General features: G+C 40.0%; 1 protein-coding gene across 1 annotated transcript; it reads right to left on the bottom strand.

The window, feature by feature from the left end:
• Positions 1-117: 117 nt before the first annotated feature.
• On the bottom strand, positions 118-20,702 carry SPTSSA (serine palmitoyltransferase small subunit A). Its single transcript, XM_045568896.1, has 2 exons — positions 20,524-20,702; positions 118-1,249 (listed from the first exon to the last, which is right to left on the bottom strand). The coding sequence occupies exons 1-2, from the start codon at positions 20,633-20,635 to the stop codon at positions 1,146-1,148; spliced, it is 216 nt and encodes a 71-aa protein (XP_045424852.1). The 5' UTR covers positions 20,636-20,702; the 3' UTR covers positions 118-1,145.
• Positions 20,703-22,434: the final 1,732 nt, after the last annotated feature.

The following is a 22,434-nucleotide window of genomic DNA, read 5'->3' as shown; positions in this document are numbered from 1 at the left end:
AGAGACACGTTCAGATATACTTATGGCCTATCTGATCCCCCACAGCAATCAATTCAGAAATACAAATACTAGGTCATATTTAACCATCGAGGAAAGATATACTGCTACATCAGCTGATTGTTTTTCTCTTTGAATTTAATGAATTTACATCAAAAAATTAGGTAGTCATTTTACATTTAAGGAATAAAAATTTTAAAAAAAATACAAAGAGTGAAAGGATTTTAACCGCGTTTACACTTCTTTTGCTATAATTTAATAACAATTCATCTCATCATAACATATTGCAATGTGCAAATGCATTTGCAGCACCCATTACTGTCATGAAACTAAACTTAAGGAAATACACTGTTAATAGTGGCCCTCGTGAAAACCAATTTACCTTCTATTAAAACTCTGTGGGATATAAGCATTACATAATAATGCTACCTTTTGTCACAAGAATCACCACCAAAATTTTCTGGAAATAAGCCCACATAAGAATTAAATATTTAAAAGGTGAAATGTTCCTTATTTTAACTTTAGCAAGGTCCTTTCTTTTTCATGGTTAAGAAACACTTTAATAGTTTGAAAGCAAAAGCTGTTAGAGTCTAGATAGCTAAAACTGTACTCCTGAGTTCAAGCTTACAGGTAAGTCTTTTGTAAGTAGGTCTCAATAAAATGTCCTCCCGCCCCATCCCCCTGCCCCAAATCTTGTAGTTTCTTACAAAACTTTGGTCAAGAGTAGAAATATATCCAGGCAGATGTATATGCCATACAATAGCAAGAACAGTAGAGCCCAACTAATGACTTTGAGTTTTAAAAATAGAAGGCAATTAAAATGTACTCAAAGTTACATTAAGAAAAGCTTTCACGGGGTAATATTGAAACAGTCACAAAGGTTAAGAAAATACTGATATCAAAGTACAAATGACTACAATGTTAAAATAGACAAAAACTACTATACAAGAGCCTCTTTTAAAATTAAAAATAAAGAACACAACACATGAGTCAGGATGATTTTCCTGTTCTACTCATGAATTTTAGTCTTTACAGGGTTGGTGATGTTGACATCAAGAAGAGTTTCTTATGACATCTGACGAAGTCTCATTCCAACTTCGTAGGGTGGGTCTTCCACAAGGAACCTCCGGATCCTGCTTGCATCTCGGTCACTGTACAATTTCAAAGTAGTGCAATATCGCCATGATGTGCTGGGGCATGAAGACATATCCTGTGTACAGTGCCATCCCCATAATGGAAACCAGCATGGAATCTGAGTTGTAGTTAAGGAAACCTATTATTTTTCCTCATTTATTCAAAACAAAGTCCCCAAATTTTTTCAATTGTTTTATACTGAAGTAACCATTCACTTAGTGCTCTCTCATATACATGAAGTATTTACAAAGAACTAATGATAACAAGAATCGCAATGCTAGCCACTGACTGCTCATTTGTCTTTACCATGACTGTACAAGGTAGGTACTGCTACTCTCCCTATAGAGCTGAAAATATCAGTCTGCTTAGAATTAAGCACAGAAAGTGACACTGTTCGACCTAAGAAACAAATGTATAGGAATAAAATTGTATTTAGTGACTGTAAAAGGCCTACCAACTTAAGTAATAAGAATGTATCATCCAAGAATTTCAGAATTAGTTAGACTAGAATGTGGCTAAAAGTATTGACTTTAGAATCAAACAAAGCTAAAATCAATCATATGCTAGCTTAGTGATATATAAAGTGACAGCACTTGCTACTATCAACATTTATTATTAGCACTGTTAAACATTATTACTATACACTACTACTTGCAACAACTTCAAATAACATTCATCCAGATAACCTAAATAAAAACGAGTCTGTACTGTGCTCCTTTCTTCTCATTATAAAAGGAACTGAAACTGAAACAAGAGGCCTCCCTCTAGGGCCACACAAATTACTGCTAACAAAAATTATGTCAAATTTAAGGGCTTTTGGTTTTTCAGACTCACAGAGCCATGCTAAAAGGAATAACTGCTTCTTCTAAACTGGGACCATGTTTTAATAATTCATGCATTCATAACCTCATCGTTCTCTCTCTCCTTTTCTTCTTTTCCTCTCCCCGCCACTCTCTCTCATATCTTTGAGCTCTACATACTAGTGTTTCTATAATAACTTATATTCTTTTATAAGAAGATAGGGTTTAAATAAACTATGTGCTTATTACCAACTAATATTTGTATAACTGTGTAGGTGAAAAGTCTCTTTCACATAACATTAGCTTACTTAACACAGCTTTCCTATGAAATGTGTATTATGTTTATTACTCATCAGAAGCTGAGAAAACACTAACTGACTTGTCCAGGACCATACAGGAAGCTGTCTTTAGCGCCAGAGGTCAAACCAAGGCTGTCTGAGTCAAAACCTAAATTCATTCCTCTCATCCAGCAGACAGCAGCAAAAAGACTCTCATAATTGTTTTTTAAAATTTACTTTTTAATCTCCCTTAATCCTTAAACTACCACTTTCTATTTACTAAGTTCTTTATTAAAAAAAAAAAAAAAAAAGGATACACTTGCTGCTTCCATATCATTGCCTCTGTTTGTTCATCACCAACACAATCATGTGACTTCTATCCCTCCAGGCTGTAGACATTGCTCAAAGGTCACTGGTGACACTATTAAATCAAAGGGCTATTTGAATTGATACTGTTCTTGTCCTTCCTTTTCTACCCTGGGCTGAGGTACTTCTCTAGGGCTCTCCATCTCTCTCACCATTTCCCTGGTTTTTCACTGGCTGCTTCCCCCCGTCTGTCCCTTATGTGCAAGATGCAGAGTGAACTTTGTGCTTGTCTTCCACACATCCACTCCACCGCTCCTCCTAGTATAGCAGCCATGCCCTTTTGGTCAGCCCAACCCTATCCCATCTCCAGGGATACGCCCTGACTGGTCTTAACCAATTAGGGCATCCCCTTCTCTTGGTAACAATGCCCTCCCCCAAAACTGATCAACCAGCTCAAACCTTAGGACTTCCTCCAGGAATTCAGTAACACAGACGTTCTCTCTCCTTCTAGAATATGCAGTTTGCTCATGGAATCCTGCAATCACTGGAGTCACTTTTCCTCAATGAGGAAAACAAAACTCAAAACAAAGCTGATACATGAAGGTGGAAGGACAAAAATAATCACAGAAAAATGGAGCCAGAATCCTGATCAAACCACCCTAAAGCCCACCCTACCACTGGATTTTCACATACAAGCCAATAAATCCCTTTACTCTTAAACCAGTTTGTTAGATTTTCTTTGTTACTTGCAGCTGAAAGCATTCTAAATGATAGAATGGAGTTCTCAATATTTTTGTCTTGGGTCCTATACCAATTACAGGTTGAGTATCCCTTATCTGAAATGCTTGGAACCAGAAGTGTTTCAAATTGCAGATTATTTTGGACTTTGGAATATTTGCATTATACTTACCAGTTGAGCATCTCTAATCTGAAATCCAAAATACTCCAATAAGCATTTCCTTTGAGTGTTATGTCACTGCTCAAAAGATTTCCAGGCCAGGCACAGTGGCTCATGCCTATAATCCTAGCACTCTGGGAGCCAGAGGCAGGAGGATCATCTGAGAGCTCAGGAGTTCAAGACCAGCCTGGGCAAGAGCAAGACCCCGTCTCTACAAAAAATAGAAAAATTACCCAGGTAATTTGGCCTGTAGCGTAGTGTGTCTCAGCTATTCAGGAGGCTAAGGCAGGAGGATCGCTTGAGCACTAGGAGACCGAGGTTGCAGTGAGCTATGATGACGCCACTGCGCTCTATCCTGGGCGACAGAGTGAGACCTTGTCTCCTAGAAAAAAAAAGTTTTGGATTATGGAGCATTTAGGATTTCAGGCTTTCAGATTAGGAATGCTCAACCTGTACCTTAAGGTTGTTGACCTGACCCCACCTTCCATATTGCAGATATTTCCTACTACCTGCTGAACATTTCCACCTATGACATTCTACAAGATACCTTAAATTCAATGTAACCAAAACTAAATTCATTAACCTTCTCCATAAACTATCTCTTCCTATGTGTCCTGGTTTTTCAACTGATGTAACTATTTGCCTAATCATCTAGTCCAGAGTGTCTTTGATTCCTTCTCCCCACATTCAAAATAAGACTTCTCAATTCTTCCCTAACACCTACAAATGATTATTAAATCTCACCTTCCCTACCCTAATCAATGATAACTGATTGAGGCCTTTATCATTTCTTACTTAGACCATGCAAACGCCCCCATTTTAGGCCTCTTGCCACTTTCCATGCCCCTCTTTACTAGAGTGATCTTTTAAAAATGCAATAGACTTCCCGATGCCTAGAGGATAGCATTTCGATTTCTAAGGCAAACATTCAAGGACCTTTCCATTCTGGCCCCAAATACCTGTCTTAGGTTGGAGTCCACAGAAATAGACAGGGATTGAGGGACTGGACAGGGATTCTTGTAGAAGTTATTTCTTGAGGGAGTTTTACCAGAAGGGGAGTGAGTAGAATAGAATAGAAAAGGGGAAATAAGCTGAACAGAGACAGGGTCTCAACTCCCACAGCACACTCTGGAGCATGAATTGTGCCATTCAGTTGGTGTTGTCTTGAGACAGGGGGACTGACCTTTTGTATCCCCTTATCTGTCAATCACTGGCTGCAGGATGGGGTAAGGAAAATCCACCTAAGCAAGACAGCTGCTTGGCAGGGGGCAATACACTGGAGAAGGGGCAGGTGTAAAGCATTAGCAAGCAACACTCACAGCACCTGGGGGATAGGTACATCAGCTGGTAACGGCGATCCAGGTGGGGACCATAACTACCACGCTACTTTTCCTCTGTACTTTCCAACACCCCAGACCTTCCCCCAATATGCACCCACCCTACTCGCAGCCATGTACATGAGTCTCAGAAAACATCATATATTTTCATACTGCTGTGGCTTTGTTTATTGTTTAATAATAACACATTTAACAATAATAGTATTAGCACCAGCTTTCATTTTGTGAATGTCTAGTGTATGCCTGAGACGGTGCTAAGCATTTCATCAAGTTCAGCAACAGAGTAAGCAATGGAGCCAGTTCCAAACAAAATCAGTCGAACTCCAAATATCTGTGTTCTTAACCACTATGCTATACCACCTTCCTACATGTGAAAAGTCTTATTCCCCCTAGTAAAACCTAATATTCTTAGGGCTCAGTTAGTTATCTCCTCTTACATTAGGCCTCCCCTAGCAGTCATATTTTTCCCATGCTTACCCCAGCCTCCTGGCAGAACTAATTGCTCCCTGATGCTCATAATGCTCTCTATTCATATAATATAGCACTTATCACCCGACATGACCTATTTGTAGATGAATTTCTGTCTCACCCAAATTACCAACTCCTTTAGCACAGAAATAATGTCTTATTATTTTTGTATCTCCAGCATCTAAAATAACACATGTTCAATACATATTTGATAAATAAAGAAATTTCTCAAGAAGTATTCATTTGACTCTAGATTCACTGTGGTACTTTCTACATATTCCACACACTGTAGCTGACAAACTTGAACATGACTACAGAAAAGACAGACAAAATCGGTTTCTAGGCAATATTATACTTAAGAACTTTTTTTAGTTTATTATAGCTTTTATGTAAGTCTTATAAATATATACAAGCAAATTAAAATGATATAGTAATAACCTTCAGGTCATTGACTCAAGTTCAACTCAAGTAAGGAATGATTACTAGAAAACAGCCATTTGAATAATTATTTTACATACTGTTTATAGCACTATAATTCTTCAATTTATTATAAAGAATATATCAGTTAAGGAACATGCATAATTAGCTTCAAAGAGATTACTTCACTGCAGAACAAGAATCTGAAACAGAAGCTCAATTTGTGAACACTAAATTGTCAAGCTTTTAAATTTATTACATGCATATAAAATCATGATTTTTTTTTTCTCTAAGTGAAACAAAACTTAAAAAGGTTTTTTGCCTGGCTAAAATACAAGATACTAGAGTTCGAAACTGAATATAGCATTAAGTTGTGATGTATACATATGGAATAAAAGTAATAAGAAATAAATGGTAACTTCAGGCTAGTGGTTACTTGGTGGGGTGCGATGGGGACAAGGAAAAGGGAGAAGCAACTAAGAATGGGTGTAAAGGGGGCTTCAAATATTTCAGTCATGTTTTTCTTCAGCTGGTTGATAATATATGCCATACATTATAGTACTCTTTATGGGTTTTTTGTATGCCTAAATGATTTCCCTAACAAATAAGAACTGTAAAGGAAAATGGAACCGTGTATAGTACTAAACTAAAAAACTGTTTTCTGTGAAGGATCCTTCCTCCTCACAAAATTTAATTTAGGCATAATTGGACCTAATTTATTACAGAAAGTCTGAGCTTTCATGAATAGAACAACTCTCAATTCTAGTAAAGATAAACACAAAATTATTGAAAGTTACTTGAACCTAGATGCAAATGCCACTTTATGAGCTGCTAAAAAAAACAAGAACGCTTAACCCAACACTTTACCCATAGAATTTAACTTTTATCCTGTGCTTCCCCAAAAAATATTCCTATATTCTGACCCCATTTCTCTGAATTATTTCCAGAATCATATTAAGTAAGCCTACAAAAGGAAGTTTTCTATAAATTAAATTTCAAAATTATTCCAAAAAATTATCCTAAAGCTCTCAACCACAAGCAAATACTTAAAAATTGACTTAACTATACAGTGACATTCATACTAAGTAAACAAGTAGACAATGGGACAGTGAGGAACATCTAATAATCATCTTGCAAAAAAAAATGCAAAAAAGCACTTTTTAATAAGTAACTTTCCACAAATTCAATCTAAGCAATTTTAGCCATGAAGTTGAAACAACTCGATGTACTGAGTCAAATATTCCCCGGGGTTACACTTGGCATCATTTAAAGTGGTAGATTCTATTGACAATCTTGGGCATCGGTTCTACTGTGACATTTGTAAGGTTGGGGAATGTGTGACCTGCATCTCTGTAGAAGCGCTCTAACAAAGTTAAACATATACCTTTTAGAGTATACCAGCTATAATTTTCTATCTGACATAGATTTCTCAATCCATCTCATTCTGTAACCTAAGGTTAAAGTATTCTTGACACACGGTAAAGTACAAGAAACAGGTACTAAAAGCAGCACTGTGCTGGAGGACAGTTGTCACTCTGCCATCCCTGTTTGTATCAAAAATTCTCTAAACATTAGTCTCCTTATCTATAAAAGGGGGATACCCATCACCTACGTTTTTTTTTTCTTTTCTTTTCTTTTTTTTTTTTTTGAGACAGAGTCTTGCTCTGTCACCTGGGCTAGAGTGCAGTGGCATCATCATAGCTCACTGCAACCTCAAACTCCTGGGCTCAAGCAACCCTCTTGCCTCAGTCTCCCGAGTAGCTGGGACTACAGACTCACGCCACTGTTCCTGGCTGATTTTTCTATTTTCAGTAGAAATGGGGTCTCACTCTTGCTCAGATTGGTCTCGAACTCCTGAGCTCAAGCAATCCTCCCACCTTAGGCTCCTAGAGTGCTAGGATTACAGGTGTGAGCCACTGTGCCCAGCCCACATCACCTGTCTTTCAAGGTTGATGTAAGAATTTGGAAGCAAACCTATTCTGAAACAGAAGGCAATACAATCCTTATTAAGACTGTTCTTTGAGGGTTTGAGTATTTAATATCATGACTCAGACCTATGTTTAGGAATTGCCCAAGGTCACTCTGCTACTAATTTGTTATTAATCAATCCAGAACAAAATAAAAAAGAACCCTCAAAAACTAAAAAACGGGCTGTTCTCTTTCATATTTATGACCTATTTCTAACACTGAATGTTAAGTGCTTGATAGCAAAAGCACCTCTGCTGAGCCTTTGCTTCCAGCCACAGGGCATTGTTTGGTAAAGCAGGTGCTTCATAAATCATTTCAGAACTGAGCAGATAAGGTGCCAGGATATGTGCCGGCACTGAAGATAAATGTTTGTTCAAGGGCTGAATGAACAATGAGAGGTTATTTATAACCTGGACATAACATAAATATTTTATGGGTTCAATGGATATAAAAGCAAATAGATGTGAAACGATGTATAGTATCTGGATGTTGTTTTCTGTTACTTTAAGAAGCATCCCCAACTAATCATGTGCTAAGTTTCCAGGTAGACAGGGAAAAAAATAAAGATTTTTTTTTTGCCCCATAAAAAGGCCATTCCCCTTATCCCAACAACTTGGAAACAAAAAAGGCCCATAACAAAGAGAGGAAATGCTTTAAGGACAAGTACAGTACATCACAAACAAGACCAGAGCAACTCGCAGCAACTGACATTTCCTGTCCGAACCAGTGACTCTGAACTATCATCACCCACCTTAGTAATCTATTCCTAAGACTTAGGAAAAAAATCAAAAGTAGTTTCTCATTGGAAAAAGGTCAGGGACCTTTGTTCCAGTGGGTATGACTTACACCTTTTCAGTAGTATAAATAATTTGAGTGCTTTAAGTCTCTGGTTGTACTGGTCACTTCAAAAAGCAAAGCCAAAACAACATTTAAAGCAATCCAATCTTATATTAGTCAAATTCCTCCTGTAAAATTAATTCTAAAATGCTACTTATCCTTACAAATACTCAAAGGTTTTCATAAATCTATTTTAAGGAACCATCTTAATGAAAAAAGAAAACAAAGATTTGACAAAGTATTATCATAGGCTGTTTAATGAAAAGCAATCAAAGGCCGAAGTGGAAGCAGTTGCCAGCTACTGGATGAAGCTCCACACAGGAAATCTTCCTTATTACAGCAGTTTTTTCCCTTGACCTCAAAAAACTGCAGGTTGTTGTCAACAGAAATGTTAAGAAAGGTTATTTTTCCCAAACATATCAACTATCTATTAATATTTTTCTATTTACCTTAAACTGAAGCAAGGGGAAGATAATATTGTTAGAACCCTTTGGATGTTAACCAATCTGATATTCTTGGATCATATTAAAGGATATTACATCAGCATCGGAAGTTAGTGTTTAGCAATCCATTCCCTGAGCTTTCTATAGTGTGCTGATTATACAAGCCTAAGTATAGAAATTGTTTTTAGGAACTACAACTTGATGACAAGCCTCTTTAAAAACTAAACAACAAAGCATGCTGCTGAAACAAGCAATGATCATGCACTGAAAATTTTTCTCCCTGAAATGAAATCCCAGAAATGGTTTAGAGCTCTAAACCCAGAGAAACCAAGGTTATGAATGAGTATCCACATTTATTGATTAGAGCTTCTAATATCTTTATGAAGATTTGAATCCCAGAGTCAAGGTGGGGAAAAATTCCCAGTTTGCTCTGAAATATAATCTGTTCTGGTCCAATACACGTTTCTGGAACATCAGACAGCTCACATATGATGGGTACAGCATGGGAATATTGTTTCATATGGGATTTTTCATCAATGAGGGGAGCCAGATTAGTGGGAAAATAATTACAGTTGACCCTTGAACAATATGAGTTTGAACTGTGCAAGTCCACTTACCCAAGGATTTTCTTCCACCCCTGAGACTGCAAGACCAACCCCTTCTCTTCCTCCTCTTCCTAATGATTTTCTTAATAACACTTTCTTTTCTCTAGCTTACTTTATTGTAAATTACAGCATATAATACATACAACATACAAAATATGTATTAATCAACTATTTATGTTATTGATAAAGCTTCCAGTCAACAGCAGGCTAACAGTAGTTAAGTTTCTAGGGAGTCACAAGTTACTCGTGGATTTCGACTGTTGGCGGGTGAGTGGCATCCCTAATTCCCACATTGTTCACAGATCAACCATATAACCTTCATCAGGAAACGTCTCTCAGCTCAGCTTCTATACATGCAGAAGTCCTTTTAACTCTATTTTAAGAAAATTAGAAATTCACGGCCGGGTGAGGTGGCTCAAGCCTGTAATCCTAGCACTCTGGGAGGCCAAGGCGGGTGGATCGCTCGAGGTCAGGAGTTTGAGACCAGCCTGAGCAAGAGCGAGACCCCCGTCTCTACTAAAAAATAGAAATAAATTAACCGGACAACTAAAAATATATAGAAAAAATAAGCCGGGCATGGTGGTGCATGCCTGTAGTCCCAGCTACTTGGGAGGCTGAGGCAGGAGGATCGCTTAAGCCCAGGAGTTTGAGGTTGCTGTGAGCTAGGCTGACGCCACGGCACTCACTCTAGCCCAGGCAACAAAGTGAGACTGTCTCAAAAAAAAAAAAAAAAAAAGAAAGTCACATCTGCACCCAGGCTCCCTCTCCAGAGAGGCACACCTCCAGGGCAGCACAGCGCTCAGCTAGTGGCAGGTGGCACTGCCCCCTGCACTGCCTCAGTGGCAGCCCACACTATCTGCGTACATCAGCACCCACTGTTGACATTTGCATTCAACTTTGGCCACGCATTTTTAATGTTCCCTTTGGCAGCTTCCAGACACTGAACTGCCCATCTGAGCTATACAAGTTAACTCCAAGATGTCAATTATTGCTTTTGCTACAAGTTGCATAGATTTTGAGTGGCCTACCCCAATATGATTTTCCCATAAACTCCATTATTTTGAGATTTTTCAGGAACATATAAAACACATGCTGACCAAAATCGTTATGTTAGTAAAATGTCTACTTCTCATAGTATTGATCATAAATACTATCTTTCTACCATTTCATAACTACTATTTTTTAAGCATTCCAACTTATGAAAGGCGTATATCCTCTATCAAGTAGATCTTCTGGAAGATATAGCTTAAATTATTACATTTGAACATTTGGGGTTTGTCCTTTTAAAAAAATCAAAAGAATCTATCTTAGCTTAGCTCCTAAGTGCCATCAATGTTACAACACTCAAGACTGGAGGGATCATAAAGTCTTTAACAAAATGGAGACTGGACCTACAGTCATCGCTACTGACAAATCACTGGTATCACATGCTGAAACAATGTAGAATAGCGATGCATGGTCTGTCCCTACCGCCATTAACCACCCATCACTTTCCCTGCCTGTCCTGGTATAGACCACCCAGTTCTTCTTTCTTTCTTTCTTTTTTTTTCTTAGCTTAAAACAACAGCTATTTATTTAGCTCATGATTCTGTGTGTGATCGACTGGGCTCGACGCTGGTCTTGGCTGAGCCAGAGTCATGCCTATGCAGGTAGCGTCCAGGTCAGCTTGGTGATGGCTGGTCTAGGATGACCTCGGCTGGCGTCTTCTTTGTTTCACATAGTCTCTCACTCTCAAGGAGGCTTATGTGGACATGCTCACTAAGGGTTTCAAAAGAGTGAGTGGAATTATGCAAAGCCTCTAGAGGCAAAGGCTTGGAAACCAACATCACTTCTGCCACATTCTATTGGTCAAACAAGTTGCAAAGGGGTGGGAGAAAGACTCTATTTCTTGACGGTAGAAGCTTCAAAGTCACATGAAGGGAAATTAAATTTCATAAAATTAAGAAAGTGATATTTATTACACCTTTGTTGATGTGTGGCCTATACATGATAGTGGCTTAGAGAATAAACTCTGGGATTAGAGTGGAATAATTTTAGCCAATTCTGCATGCAATCTACCATACTCCCTGCCATGGTTACTGTTTTGTTTGCTTGTTTTTACTCTGTACTCCCCCCGTGGAGAAATTATCTCAGACCTGTCTTCTAGTTCACTAAAGTTCCCTTCAGCTATGGACAATTTGGTGGGGTATTTTTTTGTTTTTGTTTTTGTTTTGAGACAGAGTCTCACTCTGTTGCCCAGGCTAGACTGCCGTGGCATCAGCCTAGCTCACAGCAACCTCAAACTCCTGGGCTCAAGCAATCCTTCTGCCTCAGCCTCCCGAGTAGCTGGGACTATAGGCAAGTGCCACCATGCCCAGCTAATTTTTTCTATATATTTTTAGTTGTCCAGTTAATTTCTTTCTATTTTTTAGTAGAGACAGGGTCTCAATCTTTGCTCAGGCTGGTCTCAAACTCTTGATCACAAGCAATCCTCCCGTCTCGGCCTCCCTGTCGCACCCGGCCGATAATTTGGTGTTTAACAATCACTAAATATTTAATTTAAATGATTATATTACTTATTTCTAGAAGTTTTATTTGATTTTTCTCAAGTATTTTCATAGTATGTTTTCTCTCTTATGTTTTTTACTTCTTTTATCATTTTAAACATACTTACTTCATAGCCTCCTTTTTTTTTAATTAAAAAAAATTTTTTAGAGACAAGGTCTTGCTCTGTTGCCCAGACTTAGTGCAGTGGCCTGATCATAGCTCATTGTAACCTTGAACTCCCAGGCTCAAGTGATCCACCGGCCTTGGCTTCGCAGTGGGCTGGAATTATAGGCATGAGCCACCACAGCCTTATTTCATAGTCTCTATCAGATTGCTCTTGGGTGTTTATTCTGCTGTTTGCATACCTCTTTTATTTCTTATTTTTTTAATTTCAGAATATTATGGGGGTATAAACATTCTGGTTACATAAATTGCTTTTGTACCATTTGTACAAGTTATAAGTGTGCCCATCACCCAGACAGTGTGCACTGTACCCATTAGGTGTGAATTTACCCATCCCCACCTCTCCCTCCCACCTGCTTGATTTCCAGTGAAGGTGATTTCCATATGTGCACATAAGTGTTGATGGATTAGTTCCAATTTAATGGTGAGGCCAGGTGCGATGGCTCATGCCTGTAATCCTAGCACTCTGGGAGGCCGAGGCAGGTGGATCACTCGAGGTCAGGAGTTCCATGCCAATTTAATGGTAAGTACATGTGGTGTTCTTCCACCTTTCCTGAAAGCTACTAAAGAAAAAGTTATAATATCCTAATGGGTACAGTTAAGGAATATTTTAATGTTCTCAGTTAGCCAGCCAAATATAAAGGCAGTATAAAACAGGCTAGAGCAGTTTTCTTCTTCAAACTAAAATACAGGAGCCCTGGAGGTAACAAGACAACCTTCCAGGAGGTTAGGACAGTTTCAGGAGACTGTTTACAGACCACCTGCTTCAGCTGTACTCCCTCCTAAAGCTGACCTGTCTGAGAACTGTTGTAGTCGGCTAGTTCTCCTTCCCATTCCCCCTTGCAACTTCATTTCTCCCACGTTACTTCCTGAATCTTACCATTGTACATTTCCCCATGAAACAAAATAACTTCTGAGACACCAAGCAAAGGGATAATACCTAGCTCGGGTTGTACTTTAGTTCATTCAGGTAACAAACTTCTGGCACAGCTCCAAGCCCCATCTCTCTATCCACCTAATAATTTGAATTCAGAAATGAGACAAGCGTAAAGTTGTTTACAGTAACACAATTATTTTAACAGAAAAATCGAACTGAGGTTTTTCTGATAGAAATTAAGGATTAAAAAAAAATGTTGAGGATGATTTTGCCTATTTGGCTTCACAGTGAGGACTGGCTTTGCCAGTTTGATTATATAATGAACATTTCCTATGAATTGTATGAGAAAAAATTATAGTTTTAAGTTTTAACAAAAATATACACATATGAAAAGCAAGAAATTAAATACTTTGTAACTGTCTAAATTTACTGTGAAAGATTCATATGTCAACTTAAATGAGCAAGAGTCTGCACAGTCCATGACTTTTGCTGTTTTGGGGGTGCACAAAAAAAAGCCCAAAGATCACAGGCTAGAGGCTTGAAAGTACTAATTTCTCACTTACAGTAATTCTTGCCTCTGCTTCTCCCACTTAGCACTCCCTGGGACTAGAAAGCTGCATTCACTTCTACAAAAGTCAAAGGTAAAAGGAGAAAGTACAGAAGAAAGATTGAAGAAATTATTTTCCTATGTAAGCTTGAAAGTAGTGCAAAATATTCAGGTATTTCAAGTCTATTCTGAAATCATAGTTTGCTTAAAAGTATCTTGATAAAATTCTTTCTAAAATGCATTAAGCTTACTTACTAAAAACATTTTTTCTAGAAGTAAATTTCTCTGATACTGAGAATTTTGCCTAATTATCAAATCACACATTGATTTTTATTGGCAACCTATTTAAAGTCTCAGATGATTTTATATTTTTTTTTCTTCAAAAGAACATTAAGAAAAAAGTTCTAGTAAAAGAGTCTGGTGAATTGGGGTTTTAATGATAATTCCCTTTATTGACTAGCTCACAAGAAGCTCTGCCAAAGGCAGGCACAGATAATAGCCTAAAGGTGTCCACTGGCCAAACACTGGGTTTTTCTTTGTCCATTTTGTTTTGTTTGCCGTGTTTATCTACAAAACAAACTTTATATACAAAAGACAGGCAAAGATATTAATTTAATTGTAGGGAATCATGCCAGTCATTATTAGTACCTCCAAAGGTGGCATAGCAAAATATATTCTCCAAATACCTCTCTTTCAGTTTATAAATACTTTGATCTCATCAAACCATGCATACCAAAACCACTACTATTCAGAGTATATTTTCCATGTATTCACAGAATATCTCAGTAGAGATGTACAGGAAACTCCTGACATTGGTTGTCCTGAGGAGGCCTGGGCAGGAATAGAAAAAAGTCTGTCACCTTCTATCTACCTTTTTGTACCTTTTGATTTTGAACGAGGAGGACATATAATTTACATTTATTTACAATTTAAGAATAATAACATCCAGCTTAAATTTTTTAATGTTTTTTCATTAGCATTCAAAGCCTTCCTCAATCCAAAACACCTACTTTTGCCTCTACCATTGCCTCCTCTCTTAGACCTTTAACCTATTCCAAACCCAGAGTTAACTTTTAGGTTTTTATTTTTATTTTTTTTAAGAGACAGGGTCTCACTCTGTCACCCAGGCTGCAGTGGTGTGATCGTAGCTCACTGCAGCCTCCAACTCCTGGGCTCAAGTGATCCTCCTACCTTAGCCTCCCAAGTAGCTGGGACTACAAGCATACACCACCATGCCTGGCTAATTTTTATTTTTTTATTTTTTTTTTATTTTTTTTGAGACAGAGTCTCACCCTGTTGCCTGGGCTAGAGTGCCATGGTGTCAGCCTAGCTCACAGCAACCTCAAACTCCTAGGCTCAAGCAATTCTACCGTCTCAGCCTCCTGAGTAGCTGGGACTAAAGACATGCCACCATGCCCGGCTAACTTTTTCTATATATTTTTAGTTGTCTGATTAATTTCTTTCTATTTTTTAGTAGAGACGGGGTCTCGCTCTTGCTCAGGCTGGTCTTGAACTCCTGACCTCGAGTGATCCTCCTGCCTTGGCCTCCCAGAGTGCTAGGATTACAGGCGTGAGCCACCGCACCCGGACATAATATTTAAAATTTATTTTTTGTAGAGACGGGGGTCTCGTAATGTTGCCCAGGCTGGCCTCGAACTCCTGACCTCAAGTGATTCTCCAGCCCTAGCCTCTGTAGGTGCTGGGATGGGAGGCATGAGCCACTGCACCCAGCCAGAGTTAACCTTTTAAAACTTAAATAAAAGGCAGCTTGGATCACTCCTCATGCAAAGCCTTCCAAGAGCACCCTTTTGCACTAAGATGAAAAACCAAAGTTCTTACAATGGCCTACAGGCCCTCCATCGACTCTCTGGCCTCACTGTCCACCACTCTTGCCCAGGCTCACTCTGCTCCATCCACACCCACCTCAATGACGACCCACCGCAGTGACGGTCCTCACACACTCTGGGACGGGCTCCTGACTAAGGGACTTTGCACTTGTTATTCCAACAATGCCCCTCCCTCCTGCTGACTCCCTTATAACCTTTATGTTTTTGCTCAAATACCCCTTTCTCCCAGAAGCCTCTCCTGATATTCTCTTTTTAAAAAACCAGCAACTCCATCCCAACCCTGCATTTCTGATGCCCCAGCCCTGGTCTACTTTTCTGTTTTCCATAACACTTGCCACCTAACATACAATAACTATATAACTTACTTGTTATGAAAGTTCCATAAGGGCAGGGATCTTTCTCTCTTTTGCTCACTAATGTAACATGAGCACTAATGCCAGCATCTGGCACAAGGCATACACACAGTATTTTTTTTTTAAGCTCAGGCAGAAGTAAAGGGAATTTGCACAGTATTTGTTGAATTAATGAATGGCCCCAACCTACTCTTTCAACTTTACTTCCCACCTATTCTGCCTTAAAGAATGCCCATTCCAGCCATTCACACTGGAGTACTCGCCATCCCAGACACCTCTGCACCTTCTCCCCTATGGGGGATGGGGCAAACAGCACTCAAATACCTCCCGAAAGTTCTCTGAGCTCTCCAGTCCACCATGCTCTTCCTGCCCTGCATCCCAAAGCACTTGCTGCCCAACTCCCTCAGCTGAAACAACACAGGAAGGATCCATCTAAGAACATGTATAAATTCTAATTTTTCCTGAAACTAGTCTCTAATTTCCTTGAAGGAAGAAATAAATTTCATCTTCTTGGAAACAGTACAGAACTCAGGACAGTACATAAAAAATGAGAAAAAAACTATTCATAGGTTGTATTTTTTTTTTCCATTTGAAATGAAAATAGCCTGAAGTCCCAAGGAGAAAACAATGCTCACTTTCCTACTTTATTAAAATCCAGTGAGAAAACTGTTACTGGATTTTAACCAGTGAATCTATTAAAAAGGTCTGTGCACCTCCCTTCATCTCCTCAAATCTTAGCCTAGAGGCCCTACATTATCTGACCTTTCCTACTATTCACGCCCCCTTCACTTGGCTCCAGCCATAAGGGCCTATCTGCCATTCTTGAAACAAGCCAGACTTGCTCATGCCTCAGGACATTTGCACTTAATGTGCCTTTGGCCTGGAATCTTCTAGAACTCTTTCTCTGCTTAAATATTTCCAAATGTCCCTCTTCCTTACTTCTCATCCTCTTTTGTTTTACTTTTATCCATAACAGTAATAAGGGTCTAATAATCTAATATTTTATTTATTTATCTAGTGGCATTTAAAGAAAAATTTTTATGTTTTATTCACATTTCTAGCCCCAACATCTAGAATAGTATCTGGCAAATAGAAGGTACATAATACTTGTGGGATACAGAATTCAACAAACATACATATTTTACAAATAAGTAGATAAAGCAATGTAAATTTTGTTAATGGCTCCAAGGTAAATCAAAGAAGTTCTTCCAATCTATAGCATTTTCTACTTCTTTAAATTTGAATTTTCTCTGAGCAGTGAATTCTGTTCATCAGAAACAGCCAGGCTTCAAAGCTACTCTAAAAGTGGTTTAAAATCATATCTCTTTTCCCACTTCCAAATACTTCTGAAATTGCTGTAAAACAACAAATCAACTTATAAACAAATGTTTCTCAAGCATGATTTGTGTGCCTAGCACTGTGGTTTAAAAGGGGAAAAAAATCTTTTGAAGAAACATGGGGCAATCTAGTTCCTAACATAAACCAAAAAACTGCCCACATTTTGCTTAAAATAAAATAAAATGCCATGGAAACATAAGCAGCAGCAGAGAGATGGCAAATATAACCCAGGGATTACAGACTAATATGACTTTATTTTTTAATTAATAAACCTAGGTTAAAATAACATACTTCAGATCCAAATTGTTTTAACAAACCATTTTTAATTTTTCCACCTTTTCTCAACAGGCACAGTTACAATGTTCTTCAATGAGGCACTACAGGGCCTGTCTCACTGGTTACAAAACCTTTGAAATGTATGTTAAAAACATCCCCTTCTGAGATGAAGTCAGTGGTTCTCAGTCTGTGGTAGGTCTCCTTATTTAGTATACATTGTAACGGTAATTAGCACTTACAAGATTCTTTTTATTGTTACCTTTTATCTCAACGCAGATACCATGTCCTATTTCTCTGTAAGATAGCACCCAGGTCTGAATGTGGAAAAAGTTCAAATATTGGCTGACAAACCAAAAGCTAACATATCATTTCAAATGTGATATCAGAAAACAGATGTTAAAATGCCCTAGCATGGAAAGATTTATAAAATCCACTTATAAATCTTACTTTCTAAAGAACTATTTATAATGTGTCTGATTTGACACAATAGATGCATTTCCTTAAAAACATTTTAAATTCCTTTTATAAATCACAATTTCCTTACTTAGATAAGCTCAAAAACGATTATATCCAATTGAGATTGACTTTCAACTTAAAACAGCTTTTAACGAACTTCTAGCTATTTGATTTGGGAAGAAACAGAGAAGGAAATAATTTCTAAACATATATGGATGCTCAAGGGTGTGAAAATAGTTACAGCAGGCTATCAATTTTCCCTAAAAGAACAACTTAAAAATTTTTAAGGAGTTATAGCAGAGAAATGTAAACTAATACATTTATCTTCTTTTAAGAAATTAAAGATTAATCTAGAGTCTTCCTCTGTACAGGACTTCTAACTCAGAGACCAATTTTCACACACACAGGCAAATTTCTCTTACAATAAATTTAGGTTTCTAGCAGTCATGCTTATGTTCGATGTAAATATTAACCTATGGAAAATATGCCTCTTTCCAAAACCACATAACTGGCCACAAAGTAGTTCTGGGTGAAGCTTACCAATCATTAACGAATTTATGAAATTCAAGGTACTTGACAGTAAGGCTCCTAACAAGTAGGAAAAAAATTCAGCTTTCTCATTCAGTTCTTTCCTCCAAGCTAGAATGAGGATTCAATCTCAAATTGATGTTCCAAACTACAGAATAGTTAAATAGTTTAAAATAACACTAGAAGATGAGGTGGAATAATAGAAATACAACAACCAACAGAAATTTAAGATTGGTTTTTGTCAAAAGATTGCATTTCTACCCTGGGTTAATTCAATAATGTGAACTTTGAAATGAGATTTTTTTTTTAAATCTTAGGTTTAAAATCATAAGGTTCTACAGTACCAAATGCCAGTTGATTGCAGTTCTCACTAGCTTAAAACATTTTTGAAATCACTTGGACACACATAAACCAATGTGTCAAAAACATCAAAGGCAAAAATCTAACACACTACATTTCGCTTCATAGTTTATTTCTCCATCCCCCAATAAGCCATCACCTAGGTATTTATAGGACACTGTTACTACTGCAACATAATATGGAAAAATCTTAACACTATTGACACTGTAGCACTTATCTATATGCCAACAAAAGGTTTTAAATGTAAAATCTATACTAGATTCTAATAGTGAGCTCTATATTCCACCTTGGATTTAAAGAATTTCAATTTAACCCAACATTGTTTAAATTAACTTTAGGATGTTCTAAGTGAGTCAAGATATGTGCTTCTATTGAGAAAATTCAATTAAGTATGCATTTAAGCATACACTTTACAAGACATGACCTTGTGAGCCTTACCCTACAGAAACTAGAATGAGATTAAACTGCAGCCACAAATAAATGGTACAAGAAATCAGAGTAGATTATATATTCGGAGTCTAAATCCAAAATACACATTCTAGTTCTTAAGTTCCAGATTTGGAAAGAAATGTCAACAGTAATAAATAAATAAGTTGCTTTAAAAGCAACTAAAAATTCCTCAAAAGTGCTGAAACAAAAGATCTGGCTTTGAATACAACCTTATGCTATTCCAACACAAATAAACACACTTGAGAAGACTCGGAATGAAATTACCTCAGTCCCTCACTGGAACGCAACAACGCATTCGCAAAGTTGTTCTGACTCCAACTAACCCACACTGAAAAGGAGAGAGCCTGGATGAACTACAAATGTTATGTGAAATACGTGTTTCGTGTTGGCCCCGGGGTTTTTTAAAAAGTCACCTCTCAATATTAGTATTTATTTTGCAAGAATAATACCATCAGAAATGTCAGCATAAACAACTGGAGACAAGACACACCGTAGACTTCAGGGAGCCTATCTTCACATCCTTGGGTTAGTAATTAGGGTTATGAAAGTTAGATGAGTTCAGATCAGACAAAGTGCTTAGCACAGTTGCTTTGCTAGCAGTAACCACTCAATAGTCATTAACAAGAATTTATTAACCAGCCACCAAAACAGTTTCAAACCCTACCGACAACTAACCGCAAATTCCCTTTCGGGCACGACTTCTGTGGATTGTGCAAAGTAATAAATAAACTTTTAAAACTACCCATCTTGAAGACCAAAAAGATAAAATAACTTAAACTGCCTTCCAAAACTGTACTGGGGTGTCGTGGCCACAAATTCACAACCTGGTTAAAAAACTGGTTAGAATTCTCCTAAGAACCAAAGCCAACTAAATTAGGAACAGTTAAAGGTCGAAGGCGCCCAAGGCGGGAGCGATCCGCTCCCCTAACACGGTCCCTGCCCGGGCCCGGAACAGGGGACTGAACCCAAAGCGGGCGCGGCCGAAGTGCAAGCGACGACAGACCGGGTGAGACATCGCCCTCGGGGATTTCCCCCAGAAATAAGGACGCCTCCACCCTGTGTCAAGTGACCAGGGGCGACCCTGGATCACAAGAGTTCTCACCTCCCCCCTCCCGCTTAACCACGCGGGCGCCGCCCTCGGCCCAGGCCCCCACGGCCCCCAGCCCCGAGCCCTGCGCCGGCCGCGGCGGGGCGAGTCCGCCCGCGGGTCCCGCGGAGCCGCCTCTCCGGCCGCCAGCGCAGGCCCTGGGCCTGGGAGGATGCGGCCCCGCGGCCCGCGCCCCAGGCAGGATACTGAACACAGTCCGCTCCCAGGGCTCCAGCATGTAGAGCGCCGTGACGAGCAGGTACTGGTAGTAGAACCACGACATCCGCTTCCAGGCCCGCGCCAGCGCCATCCCCGCCATCCGCCTCCCGCGATGCGGCCACACGTCAGTCTGTCCGGCCGGCCGCCCGTTCGCGTCCTAAAGCCCCGGGCCTCGGGGCCCGCCCGCCACCCTGCGCCCATTGGCCCGCCCGGCCCTGCGCGTCACCCGCGGCACGCCCAGCCCCGCGCGCGCCCGAGCAGCCGGCCACGAGCCCCGCCCGGCCGGTGCTCATTGGCCGGGCCGCTACCTCGCGTCGCGACCGCCGCCTCCCCCGTCCCCGCCCGGGCGGCGCCCACGCGAGCCGAAAACCGTCCCCCGACAGCGCCCGGCCGCGCGCGGCGCACCTCTTTCCGCCCGGGCCCGGCCCCCCGTGGGCGAGGCGTCGGTGCCGCCAGGGTCCCCGCACCCGAACCCGCGGAGGCCGGCCCTGTGGCGGTCTGTCCTCCCAGACCCGCCCAGAAGCGCTTGTCGAGGAAATGGAAATGTGTATGGAATACCTGCTATGCCTCAGGCATCCTTCTGGGAAGGGGAATTACGCGAGTGAACCTGGACGCGTTAGGTTCCTTACCTCGTGCAGCTTACAGTCTAGCGGGGGAGACACGCATTAGTCACACGGATGCAAGGAAAGTTGTGATCAGTGCGGTGGGGGGGTCGGGGATCGACCGTCACTGTCACCTCGTCAAGAAGGTCTGAAAAGGTGTCTCTGCAGAAGTGATGCACACATCGCCTCCTTCCTCCTTCCTCCACCCATGCGCGCACACAAAAACAGACTCACCTAGACCAGCCAGTATACCCCATGCCCTCCCTAACCTAAAGACCGTATACCATAAATATCTATCTGCCCACCTCTTAGTGGCTACAGGTGATCGTGTAGATCAAGGCCAGGAGAAGCACGCTGAACTAGTGGGTTCTGCAGATGACAGGCAGCTGAAGATCAATGTGTGAGCTGGTGCTATCTCCTAGAGAGGCACTCCTAAATGCTCAGATTTCCTACTGGCAAATGAGCCAGCAACATTGCTTTCACCATCAGGAACTCCATGCACAGTTAGTATGTGAAATGACGCAATTAAATGGCCTGCTGTTTAAATGTTAGAAGTCTTCCAGGTTAAATGGCCTACTGCTTACACTTTAAAACCTTCGTGGTCCATAACTCTTTTTCTATTCATTTAGAAAGACTGAGTGCTAGAAACTAGGGACAGCAAGCCAAATAGACTGAGACCTGCCCTCAGAAAGTACCCAGTCTACTAGGGAAGAGAGGCAAGCTTACTGATTACAGTGAGGTGTGGTGAATGGTATTTTTATGGGATGTGTAGTATGCCAAGATAGCCCAGAGAAAATCAGATTGGGATTGTAAAAGGCTTCAGGAGCTACCTAAGATTTGATAGCAAAGAGGAGAGGCTTACTTACAGGTGAAGCTCAGAGAGGAAGAACAGCCAACATCAAAGAGCCCAGGGAGCTCTTTAAAATGTGGAAGGGAAGTGCGGATTTGTTTTGTCCATGAGGGGCTCAGTTGGTGACTCATCACTTCATTGTGGAGTGGTGAGGGCAGAAGCCAGATTATAGTGGTTGGGATGGAAAGGGAGATAAAACAATGAAGAGAGTTAATTCAGGCTTAGTTTTGCAGGAAGCTTGCCTGTGAATGGAAGGAGATAGGACGCCAGCAGGAGTTTTTGTTTGGTTTGATTTTCAGATGGAAAAGGTATGAGCACATTTACGGGCCTAGAGTAAAGATACGGATAAAGATGGTGGCATGGGGACGGGATCCAAAGCTTTAATAAACAGGAGCTGCTAACTCTTTCCCTAAGAGGGGGAGGATGGAAAGATGGACACAAACACAA

This window comes from Lemur catta, chromosome 1 (assembly GCF_020740605.2).
Source record: "Lemur catta isolate mLemCat1 chromosome 1, mLemCat1.pri, whole genome shotgun sequence".
NCBI classification, from domain to species: domain Eukaryota; kingdom Metazoa; phylum Chordata; class Mammalia; order Primates; family Lemuridae; genus Lemur; species Lemur catta.
Note: the sequence above shows the minus strand (reverse complement) of the source record. Positions and strands in the feature narration are given on the sequence as shown.

Excerpts from the sequence above, each read along its gene's own strand:
- SPTSSA (XM_045568896.1), bottom strand. The coding sequence starts at position 20,635 with ATGGCGGGGATGGCGCTGGCGCGGGCCTGGAAGCGGATGTCGTGGTTC. Across the intron at positions 1,250-20,523 it reads CTGGGAGCGGACTGTGTTCA|ATTCCATGCTGGTTTCCATT; the intron begins GTATCCTGCCTG and ends ACTACAACTCAG.